At 38.2% G+C, this 20,829-nt stretch overlaps 1 protein-coding gene across 8 annotated transcripts in view; it reads right to left on the bottom strand.

Annotated features, from left to right (window-relative positions):
* CPLANE1 (ciliogenesis and planar polarity effector 1) overlaps nt 1-20,829 on the bottom strand; it is a 108,576-nt gene that overhangs the window by 69,058 nt on the left and 18,689 nt on the right. For 7 of the 8 annotated variants that reach the window (XR_003507146.1, XM_027519907.1, XM_027519906.1 and 4 more), the window contains exons 15-24: nt 19,449-19,613; nt 15,646-15,819; nt 14,599-14,827; nt 12,819-12,958; nt 10,240-10,457; nt 7,905-8,069; nt 1,401-1,539; nt 608-717; nt 290-448; nt 82-190 (exon numbers count right to left, since the gene is read on the bottom strand). Coding sequence is in view for 7 of the 8 variants with exons in the window: in XM_027519907.1 (XP_027375708.1) it covers nt 82-190; nt 290-448; nt 608-717; nt 1,401-1,539; nt 7,905-8,069; nt 10,240-10,457; nt 12,819-12,958; nt 14,599-14,827; nt 15,646-15,819; nt 19,449-19,613 (1,608 nt within the window). In the remaining variant the exon portion in view is untranslated. The remainder of the gene's footprint in view (nt 1-81; nt 191-289; nt 449-607; nt 718-1,400; nt 1,540-7,904; nt 8,070-10,239; nt 10,458-12,818; nt 12,959-14,598; nt 14,828-15,645; nt 15,820-19,448; nt 19,614-20,829) is intronic. The other variant, XM_027519912.1, reaches the window with a different exon arrangement.

Genomic DNA, 20,829 nt, shown 5'->3' with positions numbered 1-20,829 from the left:
AGCATGAAAAAATAAATGCTTTCAAAACAAAATGAAAATCTTCAGCAATTTATCAGATGCCTAAGAAATGACAAAAATTACCTTTCACAACACAGTGTCTGAGTCTCTGCTGAAGAGAGTGATATTTTTCTCTTAAAGAAACTCTTATGTCCTCAGGATTGGGAAATGCCTTCACAAAAATTTCTGCTACCTTCAGAAAAATTTTAAAATGAGTTTTATAAGCAACATCATTCTTAATTAAAACAAAATTAAAATTCTTTAAAGTTTCTGATTTAATTTTTTCACCTACCTTTCTGATTGGTGGCAGTTCTGCAATGAGGCTCAAAATCAGATCCTGAATAAGCTCTTCAATATTAGAAAACCGAGAGAAGGGCAACATTCTGTAAGCCCATTCCACCGCACTAAGACAGTGCTCAACCAGACAGGGGTCAAACTTCGCTTCAAGGTCCTATATGGATATTGAAAGGATCATTTGCTTTTCGCTTTACACAGACTATAATGATTCAATGATTTAATGGAATGTAGTAACAAACAGTAAAATATTCTATCAAGCAATAATTTCCCAAGTAATATTTATGCATTTTTCTTACTCTTGTGCAGTTAATACCTTTTTTTCCTCCACATTTTCTCTTGCCTTCTGATATTGCCTGCAACTACAGGATAACTTATCACGGACATGCAGCATCCAACACAAAGCACAAAGCTCTCTGAAGCAACCTAAATCAAGAATGGAAATACGAGAGAAGGGTGTATGAGTATATACATTACAAAACTTCACCTTTGCTGGCTTGTTCCAAAATAAATGTTTTTATATTGTTGATTATAAAAGAAACATGCTCACCCTCAATCCTTTGTATAAAAGTTGTGGAGATCCTTACAGAATTTTTACACATATTATTACAGAATGTTTCATACATGTCAGTTACATGAAAATATTAAAAACACTATACAGTATAAAAACTACTCTATTTACTAGTAGTTTACTTGCTTTAAACTTATAGTATGTTGTGGATATTTTTCAAAGTCAATACATATAGTTCTACTTAATATTGTATTGTTTTTATTTGAAAAATCATTTATTGATAGGCGTTTAAGTTTAAAATTTTTCAATACTAGAAATATAATTTCCAATACAAAACAATTTTTTATCAAAAGTAATACAAGTACACAAAAATATACAAAATTATACTATCTATACAGTTTTGCAACTATCCCTCTTCCCCCCGCCACCCCAAATAATGTATCTTGGATATATTTCCATGGTGGCAACATACACACACATTCTTTTCCTTATCAGTATAGTATTCCATTACATGGAAACGTCCCAAAATCAAATGCAAAATATATCATTATTAATATTTAGGCCAAATTTCCAAGCAAGAAGTTCATTCTGGACAAACCTATGGCTTTAATGGACGCTTCATCAAGCTTCCGGTCTCCAGCTGCTCCAGGTCGAAAGAATGCTACACCTCCTTTACAGTAATTAAGTAACGACTCAGGGAAAGGACTCAATGAAGGAAGGGACCCTTTCATGCGAATCTGTAAAGACAGACAGAATATGTTAATTACCAGTTATAGCAGTCAGTTTCTAAGGAAATTATATAACAAACAAGACATGAAAGATAAACCATAAAGAATGGAAAACACCGCATTGCTCCTATACTACGTAAGAAAGTAACACGGAAGCCACTCACACTTACACAACTTAGTGGGCAAACTCAACAGATTCACTGGCCAAATCTTAAAAGAAAGTTCTAACCAAATTAACCTCTCTTGTCACTCAGTTTTTACCTAAGAAGTTTTGTATGAAAAGAACTTAATGCTATTTATCCTGGCTTTCCCCAAAGAAATAATAAAGAAAATAAATTTAAGTATCTATGTGCAGAAAAAAAGTATATTTTCATATGGCAACTCCTGATAAAATAATAACTCTAGAAAGGATCAGTAGATGCCAAATTAGGTAAAATGTTGATGGACAATGCATGGAACATGAGCCAGACTCACCGATTCATCTCACTGTCCTGAGAAGTGAAAGAAAAAAGACACAGGTGCCACACGATATGCTGCAACAGGGGAGCACACAGCACCACTACTGAAGGACTGAACTCTAAGATGTGCACCTGAGTCTAATCAAAACTGGCTACCTTGATGAGGAGAGATTAATTACTGGCTTGTAAGAAATAAAAGGAAACAGGAACACGTTAAATGATGCTAAATGAAAAGATAACAGACAAATCCAAAGTATGGTTCAGAAATAATTCCCGAGTCTAACAAATCTGGGGAAAAAAAAAAAGCCAAAGGAAACTGACAGAATAAAACAAAAAGGATCTGAGACACATAAACCTGGGAAGAAAAGAGTTAGCAGCAGGCTTGTAATCTATTTTCTCCCTCTACTGTTCACTTGCAGAAAGACGTGATCTAGTCAAGTCCCCTTGTAAGCATGCTAAGCATGCCTTCTTGTTAAACAAATTAATGGTATTTACCAGAGGTAGAGAGTCTGTCTAGGCTGGTTATTAGAAATAAATTTAGAATATACAAATTTATGGATTATGACCCCATGAAAAAGACAAGCTATATAATTAAAAAGATATAAAAAGGAGATGTTAAATAACTGAAATAGCTCCCTTCTGTGTCATGGTGTTAAACAAAGGCCAGGACACATTCTTCTGCAGTGAGAAAAGACTTGGAACAGCATATACAATTCCATCTTTCCAGGTAGGTCAGTAGTAAAGAAACTGCCTAACAACACAGGAGATGCAAGAGATGCAGGTTTGAGCCCTGGGTTGGGGAGATCTCCCAGAGTAGGAAATGGCAACCCATTCCAGTATTCTTGCCTGGAAAATTCCATGGGCGGAGGAGGCTGGTGGGCTGCAGTCCATGAGATCACAGTCAGACACAACCGAGTACAGCACAGCACAGCAGCAACAGTGTGTGCAATTCCAGATTTCTCTACGTTTCATCTGTACCTTCTGGCTACCTATATCCTTGAAATTATGGGTAAACTTTGATCCATGGATGAAGAACATGTGTCTATACCAAAACTTACACATAAACGTTCATAGCAGCATTATCATAATAGCCAAAGTGGAAGCAATCCAAGTATCCATCAATGGATGAACCGATAAAACAAAATGTTATATATCCATACAATGGAATGTTACTCAGCCACAAAAAGGAATAAAGTACTAATTGACACTACAATATTGATGAATCTTAAAACCATTAAGCTACGTGAAAGAAGCCAGTCACAAAAGGACATGTATTGTATGATTTTATATATATAAAATATCACAATAGGCCAATTCATAGAGACAACAGATTAACGGTTGCTGGGGGGAAAGAAAAGGAAGCGGGAAATTCGTACTAATGTGTTTCTTTTTTGAGGTGATGAAAATATTCTGGAATTAAACAGTGGTGATGGTTGCACAACTCTGTGAATATACTAAAAACCAAGGGAGTGTACATGTTTAAAAGGTTAACTTTATGGAATACAAACTGCATATCAATTTTAAATTGGTAAAATCAGCTAAAATAAAGACTTTGGACTATATTAGTTTTCTATTATGGCCCTAACAAATTATCAGAAATTTTGTGGCTGAAACCAACACCAATTTACTATCTCACCGTTTTGGTGGATCAGAAGTCTACAAAAAGCTCCGCAGGTTCTCTGCTGAGTCTCACAAGGCCAAAGTAACAGCAGGACTGCCTCCCTTCTCAGAGGTTATGTTGTGCTTGTTCCATCGCTAAGTCGTGTCTGGCTCTTTGCAACCCCATGGACTGCAGCACACCAGGCTTCCCTGTCCTCCACTACATCCCAGGGTTTGCTCAAACTCATGTCCACTGAGTGAGTGATACCATCCAAACACTGCATCCTCTGTCACCCTCCTCTCTTCCTGCCCTCAACCTTTCCCAGCATCAGGGTCTTTTCCAATGATCTGGCTCTTCACGTCAGGTGGCCAATGTACTGGAGCTTCAACTTCAGCATCAGTCCTTCCAATGAATATTCAGAGTTGATTTCCTTTAGGATTGACTGGTTTGATTTCCTTGCTGTCCAAGGGACTCTCAAGAGTCTTCTCTGGCACCAAATTCGAAAGCATCAATTTTTCAGCACTCAGCCTTCTTTTTGGTCCGACTCTCATATCCATACATGACATTAGTATGGGAAAAACTCCGGGAAAAACTTTGACTGTATGGAGGATTGTTGGCAAAGAGATGTCTCTGCTTTTCAATACTCTAAGTTTATCACAGCTTTCCTTCCAAAGAGCAAGCATCTTTTAATTTCATGGCTACAGTCACCATTCACAGTGCTTTTGGAGCCCCCCAAAATAAAATCTGTCACTGTTTTCACTTCTTCCCCTTCTATTTGCCATGAAATGCTAGGACTGGATACCATGATCTTAGTTTTTTGAATGTTGAGTTTTAAGCCAGCTACTTCACTCTCCTCTTTCACCTTCATTGAGGCTCTTTGCTTTCTATATTAGAGTGGTATCATCTCATACCACTGATATTTCTCCTGGAAATCTTTATTCTAGCTTGTGATTCATCCAGCCTGGCATTTTGCATGATGTACTCTGCATATAAGTTAAATAAGCAGGAAGATAATATACAGCCTTGACGTACTCCTTTCCCAATTTTAAACCAGTCCGTTGTTCTATGTCTGGTTCTGTTGCTTCTTGATCTGTATACAGGTTTTTCAGGAGACAGGCAGGGTGGTCTGGTATTCCCATCTCTAAGTTTTCCACAGTTTACTGTGACCCACATAGTCAAAGGCTTTTGCGTAGCCAACAAGGCAGAACTAAATATTTTTCTCGAATTCCCTTGCCTTTTGTATGATCCAATGAATGCTGGCAATTTGATCTCTGGTTCCTCTGCCTTTTCTAATTCCAGCTTGAACATGTGGAAGTTCTCAGTTCACGTACTATTGAAGCCTAGCTTGGAGGATTTTGAGCATTACTTTGCTAGCATGTGAGATGAGTGCAATTGTACAATAGTTTGAACATTCTTCAGTATTGCCCTTCTTTGGGAATGGAATGAAAACTGACCTTCTCCTGAAGCCACTGCTGAGTTTTCCAAATTTGGTGATATATTGAGTGTGGCACTTTAACAGCATCCTCTTTTAGGATTTGAAATAACTCAGTTGGAATTCCATTACCTCCACTAGCTTTGTTCATAATAATGCTTCCTAAGGCCCACTTGACTTCACACATTCACTGGCTCTAAGTGAATGACCACACCATCGTGGTTATCAGTTCATTAAGACCTTTACTGTACAGTTCTTCTGTGTATTCTTGCGACCTTTTCTTAATCTCTTCTGCTTCTGTTAGGTCCTTGTCACTTCTGTCCTTCACTGTGCCCACCCTTGCAAGAAATGTTCCCTTGGTATCTCCAATCGTCTTGAAGAGATCTCTAGTCAGATGTTCTAAGTGAAAGTGAAAGTGAAGTCGCTCAGTCGTGTCTGACTCTTTGCAACCCCGTGGACTATAGCCTACCAGGCTCTGAGGAGCCTCTCAGTCCATGGAATTTTCCAGGCAAGAGTACGGGAGTGGGTTGCCATTTCCTTCTCCAGGGGATCTTCCCAACCCAGGGATCGAACCCAGGTCTCCTGTACTGCAGGCAGACACTTTACCATCTGAGCCAACTTTATTTCTAGGCTCTTTTAGGTTGTTTGCAGAATTCTGTTCTATGTGGTTACAGGACTCAGGTCCCCCATTTCCCGGCTGGCTACAGGCAGGGAGACCATGAGAAGTTTCCAAAAGCTGAGTTTATTCCTTGGATATTGGCCCTCTTCAAAGCCAGCAAGGCTGAAATGAGTCCTCATCACTCTTCTAATCTTCCCTTGCGCGGCTTTTCTCCCGTCTTCCTTTTCCACCTTTCACTGACTGACTCCTCCGCCTCTCTTTTTTGCTTCTAAGAGGTTATCTGATTACACTGGGTCCATCAAGATAAACCAGGATAATGTCTCTATTTTAAAATCAGCTTATTAATACCATCTGAAAAATCCCTCAAGCCAAATTAAATCAGTATCTAGATTTATGTTTGAATAGCCAGAAGACAGGAATCTTGCAGCTATCTTTAGAATTCTGCCTACTACTTGTACTATGCTTTAACCTTATACAGTTAGCTGATTACTTGTAAAGATCTTCACAAGGAAGAATATCTTCAGCAGAGTGGCTAATTTTAAGAGAATCTATAGTCTTTATCTGCTAGTTAAGTTCATTAAAACTAGGTTAAGTGAGATTATTCTCAGAAGTTTGTAAGACCAAACATAACATAACTTAGAACTTTAAACAGTTTTCTACAGTAAGCAACTTAAGTTTGCTATAAAAAATAAAGTTTCCTATAACAAACACTCAGGCTCAACAGATCTTAAAACTATCAAAAACAATCTTTCATTAAACGCTTTGCCTTTCTTAGTAAATATACTTAAAAACTGAACTTTCACAAATATTTCTCTCTAAAAACAGGATAATTTTTAAAAACTTGATAAACTTCTCAGGGTCTCTTAGGGTTTCTACTAGAAAAGAAGCCATAAACTCTTGGCACATTTAGTAATTTAACCAACAGCAAAATTTAAGGTATTTGGGGCTAATAATATTTATTTCTACATTTTACAGAGACAGATGACTGGCCTACAAAAGAACTGGATCTGGATAAGGAACACAGAAGTAGACGTCCCATCTGGCTGCACATCAGATAAGAAGGCAGCTACATCTCAGCTGAACTCAGTGTAGAAGAAGACAATAGCCCCCAAATCAAAGTGAACTGCACACCTCAGAAGACAGGAAGGGAGAGACTGACTGGTGGAGCCTACTGCAAAGAAACACTTAGCCGAGAACTAACTTTCCATGGTTTGACCCCACAGAGGCCCCCAGAGAACAGAGAGAACATCTCGGGAAGAAGTGGGATAATCCCTGAACTGAATTTAAATCTTTAATGATGGTGGGGGAGAAAAGTAATTGGAAAAAAAAAAAAGTAACTGAAATTTCCTGGCACTAACCAACTAGATTATACTTCCTATCGTCAGACAGGGAGGAGCTAACATAGAGCTCCAGTTCAGAGTCCTTATCTTTCAGCAGAAACTTTGTCTGTCCAGATTTCATACGGTAAGCAAGTCTGAAATTTATGGATTTATGGGGCAGGACTCCTTGGAAAAATATCACAATTATAAATACTAATAAGTATTAGTATATTTAAATTGTTCATGCCAAGTTGCTTCAGTTGTGTCTGACTCTGTGTGACCCTGTAGACTGTAGCCTGCCAAGCTCCTCTTGGGATTCTCCACAGACGAATATTAGAGGGGGTTGCCATGCCCTCCTCCAGGGGGATCTTCCCAACGCAGGGATTGAACCTGAGTCTCTAAAGTCTCCTGCACTAGCAGGCGGGTTCTTTACCACAAGCGTCACCTGGGAAGCTCTTTAAATTGTTTACCACAGTGTTACCAAGTCTAAGCTTGTACTGCTTGCTTCACAACAGGCCAAAAATTGACAGATGAATTGTTGCGGCAAGGAACGACGACTTTATTTAGAAAGCCAGCAAACCGAGAAGACGGTGGGCTTGTGCCTCAAAGAACCATCTTGCCTGAGTTAGAATCCGGGCTCCTTTTGTACTAAAAGGAAAGGGAATAAAATCAAACACTTACTGTTCCCATCAGCCTCTGGAGAACATGTGTTAATTTCTCCCTTCCCGTGGTTATTCACAGGTAGGCCTGGTCAGGATGTTTCCCATGAACTAAACAAAGGTATTTTAGCTTAATGCTCATGACCAGGGAAGCAAGGTTACCAGAGATAGGCCATTATGTATAATTTAAGCTATAGGCAACATCCCTATAGTGATTAACTCATAACAGAATACAGAAGGTTCTTTCCTATTGCAATAGCACACAAGTGACTAAGACATTTCCACACCTTTTGCATGACTTTTCTTGCCCATCTCAACTGCAAGATGTACCACTGTGCTACAGGAAAAGAACACCGAGCTGCCCGGAAAAGCAAGAGAATACGCTGAAGGATTCCAGACACCTTTTGGCGATTATCTTTTTCAGCTTTTAAAAGAAGATCATCACCATCTTCCTAAAAAAAAAAAAAAAAGAAAAAAGAAAAAACATCAGTAGCCAGGAAAACAGAAACTTAAAATGTTACAGTAAAAATAAAGATAGTGCTTCTCAAACTAGACTATTCCTGGAGATTCACAAAGAAAGTTTTGAGGCATGGCCTCAGAGATTAACTATAGCTATTTCCAGGGTCAAGGAAACACCCGTCTCACCTCAGTGTAAAGGGATAAATCAATTCTAATCCCAAGCCTTCAGTTGTAATAGTTAAAGCCCACCATCCCTGACTTTACTGGGGGAACATTACAGAGATCTTTCCTTTCAAAAAGAATGCCTCTTCCCTTCCTCTGCCTAGAAAAATCCAATTATATTTCAGTGTCACCTCTTCTGTGAAACTCTTCCATTCTGTGGTATTATGGCAATTTGCTCAGATTTTCATTGTAGCTTTTACTGATTTATTCTTGCTAATTTATGTATCTGTTTCCCACACTGTTGAGACTGGTCAAGAGCAAAGGCCTTGTCATCTACTACACAAAATCCAACATGTGGTGGGATCCAATAAATGTTTCTTGATTCAACACATGATTACAGATTAATTTTCCAGAAATGAGATAATGCAAATATTATGAACATTTGCTTCCCTAACATTTTTCTACCACTGCCATTTCTTAAAAATACTCAGTTATTTTGGCGGGGGCAGGGGGGGAATCTGCCCCTTTTTTACACAGCTAAATGATTCAGGGAGAGCTGTTCCTATGTCCCCAGCTGCCAGGGAAGGCCCTAATCAATTGTCAAGCAACACTGTGCATTTAGCCCTAGCCAAGGTGTGTGATTCCAGGACTGGCCAGTGACCTTGATGGGTCTCGCAAGAGTAACTCTCAGTACTCCTGTTTGGATGCTGGGAGAGAAATACATTTACTGCTTTTCTCTCTCCCCTTCCCACTCCTTTTGGGCATGGACAAGGTATCCTGAGAAGCTGCTGGTAGTCATCCGGCTCCCACAAAGGGAGCCAGCCTTAAACTGAAGCTGATAGAAAACAAACTAGGGAGAAAGAGCCCAAGTCTATGGAAACATAACTGGGCTTCTCAATTATGCCAGTCAATACTTACCAAGTTTTCTGTTACTTTCAATCCCAGGGGTTCTAATTGGTACAGAGTGACATTTAAGAGAAATCCTACCATTCTGGCTTATTTTAATAAAAAATAATAAAACGAAGTACTACTAAGGATTGCTAGTACTCAAACAAGTATCAGCACAGCATATCCAGAAATATATTAAATGTTATTTCTAATCCCTAAACCAATATACTAAAGACTCAGACATGAGAGGAAAGAGGAATTACTGAGAAATACCATGGATTACTTATTCCTTCCATGTGCAATATATCACATGTGAAATATCAACAAATAAAATATTTTAACATATTGAAACATAACTCGAAACATAACAAATAAGAATACAACAAATAACTGAAAAAAAAAAGACAGAAGACAGATTTAATAGATAAAGATAGAAGCTGTCAATTCTGAAACAGTAAGAAACAATACCAGAATTGATTTAAACTGTTAATCAAATATTAAAACAATTCAAATGTAAACAGTTCACATTAACACTGTAAACCTTAAAACCAGCTAATTGTAATGTTACTATTTTCAAAAAGAGCAGAGGAAAAGGTCCTGAGAGGAATACAGTAATTGCGTTTTATAAGACAGAACTATCAATTGAAAAGTACAGAAGAAAACAATGATCTTTCCAATCAAAGAAAATCAAACTAAGTCTTTCAAAAGAGGCAAAGACAATGAGATGAATGATTTCTAAATTCTGACACTCATTATTTTTCTATGGTAAACAAATGTTTATTTTTAAACTAATACCTGGATACCGAGAAATATCTATTAATTTTGTTTTATTATCAAAATAATTTTAACATTTACAGAATGTTTACTATGTGTCAGGATGTCTCGTGTAGTACTCACAACAACGCTATCAGAGGTACTATCACCGTCTTCATTTTACAGATAAGGAAATTTAACATCAGTTGCGTGCAACGCCCAAGAAAACTATTCAGTTAATAAACAGCAAAGCTGGAATCCAGAAGTGGGCTTCAGAGCTTGCATTTTTAACTTGATGATTATTATCAGGTTGATTATTTTAAAAAGTGGACAAAATAAATGTTAAAAGGTTAAGCTTACTTCACTAAGAACAGCTGGCTGAGGACAATATAATGGAGGAGCTGGAAGATACAAGCCGACGGGCACTAAGCCCCACAGTCTCTTACTGAAGTCCTTGGCAGAGTTTATCAGAAGCTGAAAAGTCCCTGAGAGAATATCTGCGTCAGCCATAACTGCTGCTTTCAGTATTTCCTGCACAGAAGCAAACAGCAGATCCGCATCTTCTTCTTCAATGGGATCTGCCAAACACAGAATTAGGTAAAGCAGTTACAATTTATATTATACTTTTCCTTCTATTTTGTAGTTTAAAGCTTCATATCTGAAAAAGTTGACTGCCAAAAATAAACATATTGGTCAAAATGCAAAACACTCAAACTTCTGGACAGAAATTTAAGATTTTGTTACTTTTAAGATTATAAAAGTAGTAGAGCACAAAGACTTTCCGAAATTATACAAGATACTGTAACACAACTACATAATAAAAACGTGCTTGGAATATAATCATGACTCAAAAAATAATAATAAAAGGAAAACATTAATGGGAAAAATAGAATGTAAGAAACACAAAAAAAGAATATAAAGCATTATGTGGAGGCAGTGAAACAGTAATTTTCATTTCCTTAATAGTCAATCACAGTACTTTTATATAAAAGGACTTGTGAAGCTAAAGAAGCAAAAAAACAAAAATATATGAAATAGCCATACAGTAGGCTTCAGTTTTATAAATATCTGTAAAAATGGAGAAATGTTCTGGAACAAAATGCAAACAGATGCAGGTGGCAGAACTGTAGACTTACGGACTTTTACATTAGGAATTCTCTTAAAGCACACTTTAGGGAATAGACTACGAAAACACTCGTGTACTGACTTTTCATCCCTGCCTGATATTCACGTTTTCTATATCCAATTTAGGTAAAAAATAAAATGTTATAGCTACAGTTGAAATTCCTTAGGTACCAACCCTATTTCACTTCCTACTTCCAGAGGTCGTCACCATCCAGAATTTAGTGTGGCTCTATTGGAACTCCTACTAAATATATGTTGCGTCTTCTTGTTCAATACAAAGTTTAACCTCTCTTTCATATTTTCCAAATGTTTTCTTTTTATCTATATATGGATATATTTTATCTTTCTATATATTTTGTGTATGTATATAGAGTTCAAATCTATTTTCTAGTTTACTAACCATCTGCTGAGCTTTTTGTTTTTAAATCAATTTGTAAAGGTATAATTTACATACACTAAAATTATCCTTTTATGTACACAGTTCACCCTGGTGGTCCAGTGGCTAGGACTCCTCGCTCCCAGTGCAAAGGGCCTGGGTTCAATCCCTGGTCAGGGGACTAGATCTCACAGGCCTCAACTCAGAGTTTGCATGCCAAAACTAAGATAGAAGATCTTGCATGCTGCAACTAAGGATGGGAGCAGTCAAATAAATAAATAAACATTTTTTAAAAATACACAATTCAATGAGTTTTGGCAAATCGTATAGGCTATGAGAACGTTTGTATCACTCCAAAAAGCTCTCATACCTCTTTGTTGTCAATTCCGCCCTTGCTGCTGCTGCTGCTGAGTCACTTCAGTCGTGTCCGACTCTGTATGACCCCAGAGATGGCAGCCCACCAGGCTCCACCGTCCCTGGAGTTATCCAGGCAAGAACACTGGAGTGGGTTGCCATTTCCTTCTCCAATGCATGAAAGTGAAAAGTGAAAGTGAAGCCGCTCAGTCGTGTCCGACTCTTAGCCACCCCATGGACTGCAGCCTACCAGGCTCCTCCGTCCCTGGGGTTCTCCAGGCAAGAGTACTGGAGTGGGTTGCCATTTCCTTCTCTAATGCATGAAAGTGAAAAGCAAAAGTGAAGCCGCTCAGTCGTGTCCGACTCTTAGCCACCCCATGGACTGCAGCCCACCAGGCTCCTCCGTCCATGGGATTTTCCAGGTAAGAGTACTGGAGTGGGGTGCCATTGCCTTCTCCTCAATTCCCCCCTTACTTCTAGGTAAACATTGATCTGTTTCCTGTCCCTGTAGCGTTGCTTTTTATGAAATGTTATATAAATGGAATCATATAGTGGGTAGTTTTATTTATAAGTTCTTTCATTCAGCATAATGGTTCTGTGATTCATCCATGTGGTTGCATGTTATCAGCGGTTTCCTCCTCTTTATTATTTATTATTACACATTACAGATAAATTACAATTTGTTTATGTATCCACAAGTTAGTAAGCATTTGGGTTGTTTCAAGTTTTTTTGGCTGTTATGAAAAAGCTATGCACATTCACATACAGGTTTTTCAGTGAACCTAGATTTTTATTTTTCTTGGGTAAATACCTAAGAAAATCTTTAAAATGTTAAATCTGAGCCTTTAAATGCATATTTTTATATTTTATCTAGAAACACATTGTATCTATGTATTTATTGTGTGAAAATTTTCAGATCATCAAAAAGACATTGCCAGAACTAGAAGTTCAGACTGGGAATTTTTTAGTCTTATTTTTTTTCCCCCAAAATATTCACAAATGTGTGCGTACTTAAAAGCTTTTTAAAATACCATAAGCTTTGTATTAAGCTGATACACAGGTTGACCATACATAGGTAACTCACCTGTAAACTGTTTGCACTTTGAGTTCATTTCATTTTTTGCTTCCAAAGAGGCTGGCTGACCTAGGAAACACTGTAGTTTTTCCTGAAAAATCTGTGCTGGAGTCATATTTAATGGTAGATTCAGACTCTTTTCCTTGGATCTGAAATCACACCAAATTAGGGGGAAATAATTACAATTTTTTAAAAAAGGAAACATATACACATCAAGAACTAAACATGAAATTTTTAAGAACCAGAGAAGTCCATGTTATTCATCTTGTGTTTAGAAAAGAAGTAATTGAGGAAATGCTGTATTGAGGAGAGTACTGAGGCCCTCCACAATTACAGTCCTGATATAGCTCCCCATGCTTAACCGCCCACTGCTGCCCTACATACAGACTCTCCAGATGAAACCTTAAGTGCTCTGGGCCACGTGCCTCTGCTTCTGCTTGGAATGTTCTCTCTCCCTACAGCTACTTGCTTTGTCAAGATTCCATCTTCTCTTCATCGCCCATCACAAATGACATCTCTCATATAAAGTATTTCCTGGCTTTCCCTCACTTGATATTATTGCTCTCCCTACCATACCATGGATGGGCTTCCCTGGTGGCTCAGATGGTAAAGAATCCACCTGCAATGCAGGAGACCCGGGTTCAATCCCTCAGTTGGGAAGATCCCCTAGAGAAGGGAAAGGCTACCCACTCTGATATTCTGTCCTAGAGAATTCAAAGACACAGCAATGCCATAATATTCATAAGAGTTAAAATGCAGGGATTAGTTTGATTAGCTTAAAATGTAAATCCTGTTTGGGAAGGAGAAAACTCTCCCATTGACTATAGGCCCTTTGAGGGTGCTGCTGCTGCTAAGTCACTTCAGTCATGTCCAACTCTGTGCGACCCCAGAGACGGCAGCCCACCAGGCTCCCCAGTCCCTGGGATTCTCCAGGCAAGAACACTGGAGTGGGTTGCCACTTCCTTCTCCAATGCATGAAAGTGAAAAGTGAAAGTGAAGTCGCTCAGTCAGGTCCGACTCTTAGCGACCCCACGGACTGCAGCCTACCAGGCTCCTCAGTCCATGGGATTTTCCAGGCAAGAGTACTGGAGTGGGGTGCCATTGCCTTCTCCTACTAACAAGTAAAAGTGCTAAATAGATATTTAAATACAGTAAGTAAACCTCTGAGCTGTCTAACACAGTTGACACTAGCTGCATGTAGCTCTCTAAATTTAAATTAGATTGAAAATCCAGTTCCTTGGTCTTATCAGCCACCTTTCAAGGGCTTAATAAATACATGTAGCTAGTAGCTATCAGACTGGACAGCACATACAGAATATTTCCATCACCAAAGAAAATTCTATTGGACAATGCTGAACTAAGGATTCCACAAAATGTGTAAATATCAGCAATGAGTGAAATAAGAAACACTTTAGATAACACCATCGTACTTTTTTAACTTCAGTTCAGTTGCTCAGTTGTGTCCCACTCTTTGCAACCCCATGAGTCGCAGCATGCCAGGCCTCCCTGTCCATCACCAACTCCCTGAATTCACTCAAACTCATGCGCATGGAGTCAGTGATGCCATCCAGCCATCTCATCCTCTGTCGTCCCCTTCTCCTCCTGCCCCCAATCCCTCCCAGCATCAGGGTCTTTTCCAATGAGTCAACTCTTCGAATGAGGTGGCCAAACTACTGGAGTTTCAGCCTCAGCATCAGTCCTTCCAATGAACACCCAGAACTGACCTCCTTTAGGATGGATGGGTTGGACTTCCTTGCAGTCCAACTTAGATGTGCCTAAAAATACATACCTCGTGAATTTGCTACCATGCTTACAGAAGAGTTGAAAAGCCACACCAACAGAAACAGATGTCTTCCAGTCTCCAAGTTTATGTGCCAACCACACGGCTTCTGGAACCAGGCCACCAATCAATAATAATTCAAGGGCATATTCAACGGTCCACACATCAGAAAGATTCTGCTCTCTGACGGCACTGGCCACCTTAGAGTGTTGCAGAGGAATGAGCCGAAAGGGCTGCTCTGTGAGTAGATAAAAGAAAATGGATTAACTACAGTTATACATAGGAACTCATTCTTCCCTACACACATCTCCTTAATCAATACTTTCTACACAAAACCACAAGGAAGATACATACAAAATGGCCTAAGATAATACTTAACACACTCTAGAATAGCTTTTTTTTTTTTAAACACTGAAGAATGTGTCTCTTTCAGTGGGTCATGCAGCAAATGTTGGCACTTCTAAAAAAATGAAACTGAGCAGACAAAGAAACAGAAGAAATAGTATCAAAGTGCATTATACAAAATAAAGGTAAATACATACAGTTTGATCAGATAATATAAGGACATGATTAAATAGAGCAAAGAAAAAATGACCCAAATAAAATAATAAAAGTAAAATGTCCAAAAATTAAATTCTACATTAGAATGAGTTTGAGTAAACTCGGGGAGTTGGTGATGGACAGGGAGGCCTGGTGTGCTGCAGTCCATGGGGTTGCAAAGAGTCGGACACAACTGAGTGACTGAACTGAACTGAAATTAGAATACTCAGAATTTGTTCAATTACCACATTTTTATAGCTCTTTTACTTAAAAAAAAAAAGGAAACTGTATAAACACCAATGTGTCCAAAATTTGCAATTAAAAAAATACATATTCAATAAAAACAAGTTCAAAGCAATTACCTTTCTCAGATTATATTCATTCGTAAACAGTCACCTACATGTCAGGCACTAGGCTAGACAGTATTATTTCCACAGATCAATGATCACTGTGTAAAATTGTTTTAAATATTCTGTGCAAAAACAAGGTGAGAAAATTATTTGTTTATTCTATTACCTGTTTTAATATGAAGGGGAGGAAGAACATTCACACTGTGAGGTGGCAAAATGCACAGCAGCTGATTGGTGAAGTAGGCAGCCATGAAGCGAGCCATGGACTGGACCACCCTCACCGCGGCTTCGGGATGAACACTTCCAGTCACCCCAGACTCACAAGGAGACTTCTCAGGAACTGCAGGATACACCAAATGAGCAAAGGAGATTCCGATCAAACTAGCAAAAGTAGGAATATTTAAGCTCCTAACATGATGCAAGAAGAAAATTATAATTAAAACTTTTTTCTGAGATCAACACCCCTGGCCTATACAAGGTAACTTGTAACAGGTATCTACATTTCTTAAAGACAATAGAACAAAAATAAAATAATAAGCTCAAAATTATCAGCACATACACTTAGGAACTCTTTTATGACTTCAAGTTACCAGTTTTTTCTAAAAATGTGGAAGGATCTATAAAAACAATCCAGCTATAATGGACTTGCAAGCTTATCATTTCTTTGTTTTCCTTTCTTCCTCCTCTTTCTCATTTTCTTTCTTTAGTTCAAGGAGGCAGAGTTTACTACAAAGAGCCAGAACAGTGATTCTTCATGTCTGTTTCTGTATTATAGTATACTCCCATAACATTAACTCTTTACTATTAAGATTCTTTTGGGAGGTATGGACAAGGGGAACGTGTAGAATGGAGGGAAAAGGCAGAGGAGAGAGTTACATTATGATTTCTAGAGTGCTTCTGACATAAACTAGAGCAAACATGCCATCCCTATTTAAAAATTGAAACTTAATAATATAAACTGGATTCAGATATTTGAAAATAAATAGCTAAAAACTACGGAGTGAGTGAAAGTCGCTCAGTTGTGTCCAACTCTGCGACCCCATGGACTATACAGTCCACGGAATTCTCCAGGCCAGAATACTGGAGTGGGTAGCCATTCCCTTCTCCAGGGGATCTTCCCAACCCAGGGATTGAAGCCAGGTCCCCAGCACTGTAAGCAGATTCTTTACCAGCTGAGCCACCAGGGAAGCCCATACAAGATAAATATTAAATTAAGATTAATTTTTATGACATTTATGGCCCCAACAAAGGCAAAGTATCTTTCTTTCTCAGAAGTCACTTGAGGCGATTTACAGGTGGTCCAGAGGTTAGGGCTCTATGCTTCCACAGCAGGGGGCCCGGGTTCAATATATACAGAGGCCTGTGCATTCTCCCTGTGAATCACTGAACCTGGGGAGTAGTCCTGGGGACTCCTGACCAAGAGAGGATATGCTTAAAATACTCTAAACAACTAGCATTAAAAATTAAATATATTACTATAGGTTCAACTTATCTTGACAGTTATATCATATCATGACAATACTGCTGGAAAAAAAATCCAGTCAGTTAAAAAGTCACACATAAGAAAAAAAAGTCACACATAAATGTCTTCCACTCATACACAGCTAACAGTCCTTTCGGAGGGCAATCTAACACTAGGCATCAGAAGTCTTGACTCTGTAACCTCATTTCTCAAGATTTAACATGTAGACATTAGTAATGCTCACAAAAATTTATGTTCACTGCAACATTATTTAAAATAGTAAGTAGGTGGTAACAATCTAAAATATCCAATAATAAGGAAAAAGCTTACTAGGTTTTTTAAAAGAATATTATTTACATTGGAAAATATTCACAATATTAAATTTAAAAGATTGCAAAACAAAATATTAGCTCTGGTAATAAACATATATGAATGCACATAGACAAAAATGGTAGCATTAAAAGTGATTTTATTTCTTTAAACCTTTCCATATTTCAAAACTGTCTAAAATGAACCTATATTACTACTAAATAAACACAAATTTAAAAAGACAAATATCAAAGTAGGAAATCCATAAACAGTGGTTGCATACGGTATCACTTATATATGGAATCTAAAAAGATAATACAAACGAACTTATTCACAAAACAGAAACAGACTCACAGACTTTGAAAACAAACCTACAGTCACCGAAGAGGAAAGGTGGGGTGGGGAGGGATAAATTAAGAGTTTAGGAGTAAAACATACACTCTACTGTATATAAAATAAGATAATCAACAAGGGCCTACTGTATAGCATGGAGAACTCTACTCAGTATTCTGTAATAACCTATATGGGAAAAGAGTCTGAAACAGAATGGATATATGTAAATGTATAACTGAATCATTCTGCAGTACACCTGAAACGCAATATTGTAAATCAGCTACACCCCAATATAAAACAAAAATTAAATTTAAAAAATGCAGAGAAAATATGAGTCCCAGAATAAAATTTCATAGTATTCTACCACCTGTCCTTAGCCGCTCAGTTGTGTCCGACTCTTTGCGATCCTTATGGACTGTAGCCTGCCAGGTTCTTTTGTCCATGGGGATTCTCCAGGCAAGAATACTGGAATGGGTTGCCATGCCCTCCTCCAGGGGATCTTCCCAACCCAGGGATCGAACCCAGGTCTCCCACATTGCAGGTGGATTCTTTATTGTCTGAGCCACCAGGGAAACTGAAGAATACTAGACCTTCTCCAGGAGATCTTCCTGACCCAGGAATCAAACTGGGGTCTCCTACATTGCAGGTGGATTCTTCACTGGCTGAGCTACCCAGGAAGCCCATTCTACTATCTATCTCACTTTAAAATTAAAAAAAAAAAAAAAAAAGAAAGAAAGAAACCACAGTGGCTGAAACCAAACAAACAAACTAATACTGTTCTGGACAAAAATGATAAACTGGTAAAAATCACAGAAAGGGTTTTACAAACCTTCTCAATCTATTTTTCAAAGCCTTTTGTAAACTAATTTCTTTTGATCTCTACTTTCCATCAGTAAATGATTTTTAAACCAATAAATAATCAGTTATTAGTAAAAAAAAAAAAAACAAATACTCCATCTAGAGTCATGAACTCCATTTAGAAAGTACTGACACACTGGCCTTTCTGACACACTCATATGCAAAGTAGACTTCTCATGGTCTACCACTGTAAAGCAGCATTATAAATACATTATGTGCTCATTCATATAGATGTCTTGCACTCTGTTGCTATTGCTTAGTCACTAAGTTATGTTCGACTCTTTGTGACCCCATGGACTGCAGCTTACCAGGCTCCTCTGTCCATGGGATTTCCCAGGAAAGAATACTGGAATAGGTTACCATTTCCTTTCCTAGGGGATCTCCCTCATCCTGGAACTGAACCGGTGTCTCCTGTGTCTCCTGCAGTGACAGGCTGATTCTTTACCACTGAGCTACCAGGGAAGCCTGTCTTTCACTTTGGTTATTGCTTAATTTAAATACACCTTTTTTAAAAAAGGACAATCCAAATATTCTACAATCTCTTAAACAGATTTTAAAAAGGCCCTGAATATGTCAGAAAGTGATTTTGATCACTTTAGCAAACCACCTTAGCAATCATTAGAGAAAATACAAACATGTTAAGGGAAAGTACCTGACATTGGGTACCTGACATTGTGTCTAACAAACAGGGCTGTGAGACTTGAGACAACAATTATAACAGTTCAGCAGGCAAGTGCCGCTAAGCTGAGAGACTCAAAGGTTAAAAACAAGCAAAAACATGATCCTTGCTGCTAAGAAGCTGACAGTCCCAAAATTCACCACAATGCAACAGAGCAACCAACTTTTATGTATAAGCAATTTCATAGCTAAACCTGTAAATACAAATTGCTAACATTAAACATACTGATTTTATATTGATGAACCAAAATACATTAAACTCAACAGATGGCATTAAAAGACAAAGAAGCAAACAAACAAACAAAAATACTGATTTTTGAAAAGCATACCTGAACAATCTTCATTTTCTTTTACAGGAAGGTGGGACCATCTCAGTATTTCTCTTACTAGCTGATCACATAATCCTTGAGCATCATTTAAATTATAGTTATAGAGGTGGCAGTATAAAAGAGAAAGATAATAGCGAAGCTGAAGAAAACATGTCCTTCTTCCTCCTTCAATAGGGCACAATTACACTTACATTAAAAAACATGTTAGCTAGGTAACGTTCTTGATCTGAGTGCTGGATAGACGGAAATGCTCAGTGTATAAAAATTCATCAACTGTACACTCGTGTCATGTGAACTTTTCTGTACCTGTTTCACAACTGAGTAAAAAAAACAGGTCAGCAATATTTTGTTCTTTTTCATTGTAAATTCTGAATAATTTTATTTTCTGTGGTCAGGTCCTAAGATGACTAAGAATTTATCCAAAAAGAGGTGCAAATGCTCATCTCAGTACTAACCGAGGTCCGCTAACAACATCTCTCTCAAGTACACAAGCTATGAAACAGAAGGGCACATGCTAAAAACACAAATTAAAAAAACACACATACATATATCAAACAGACGGTCAAAGAGACTTTCCAGAGAAGAAATACTGTCGAATAAGATTGGATCCCTTGACCACTGTCTTCAAGTATCTAAAAGGTGTTTAGGACTGAGACTGCCGGTTACCTGCCCCTTATCCACCATTCTGAGTAAAAGAATTCTAATTTTATTTGGGGTTCCAATGCACTCAGATCACAATTTCTTGCTAAATGTGGCCATGAGAAAATATGATAAAGTTCTTAGCCAAGAGATAATATAGTGTACAGCTGCCAGACAAGCTGTGTAAAGAGGCATCTCAGCCAGGAGGTGTGCCTTCTCTTGCCCCTCCTGCCTGCCTCCTTTCTGTTACCTGGATTGTGCACGTGATGGCTGGGACTCCAGCATCCATGTTAATTCATGCAACAGCCTTAAGAGTAGAAGCAATGCACTAAGGACGATGGAGCAGAAACACTAAATAAGCTTGAGTCCTTGATGAGACCCCCGAAATACCAAATCAGCCCCAGACTGTCAACTCCTCACCTCCTTTCCTAAGAGAAATAAACTTCTTGTTGAAGCCACTGTTACTTTCAGTCTCCACTACAAGAAACCATTTCAATTGGATACAAATGGAAATGAAATTAAAAGGCCCAGAATAAAACTCATTATGAAAACTTTTCTTCATGAGAACTTCTCATCACACTGGACGCCACTCTTTTTCATCCAGCTGTACAATCTCCAAATCTGAGAAGTGCACGAGACTTCTTTCTCTACTCAGTCACAAGTTCACTTGATCAAACCTATTAAACATCTGACAAATGTGACTTTTGTTCCCCAGTACTCTTGACATTGCTTTGCTTCAGGA

The sequence above is a fragment of the Bos indicus x Bos taurus genome, chromosome 20, assembly GCF_003369695.1.
Source record: "Bos indicus x Bos taurus breed Angus x Brahman F1 hybrid chromosome 20, Bos_hybrid_MaternalHap_v2.0, whole genome shotgun sequence".
In the NCBI taxonomy this organism is placed as follows: domain Eukaryota; kingdom Metazoa; phylum Chordata; class Mammalia; order Artiodactyla; family Bovidae; genus Bos; species Bos indicus x Bos taurus.
The sequence above is the reverse complement of the archived record's forward strand: the minus strand, read 5'-3'. Positions and strand labels throughout refer to the sequence as shown.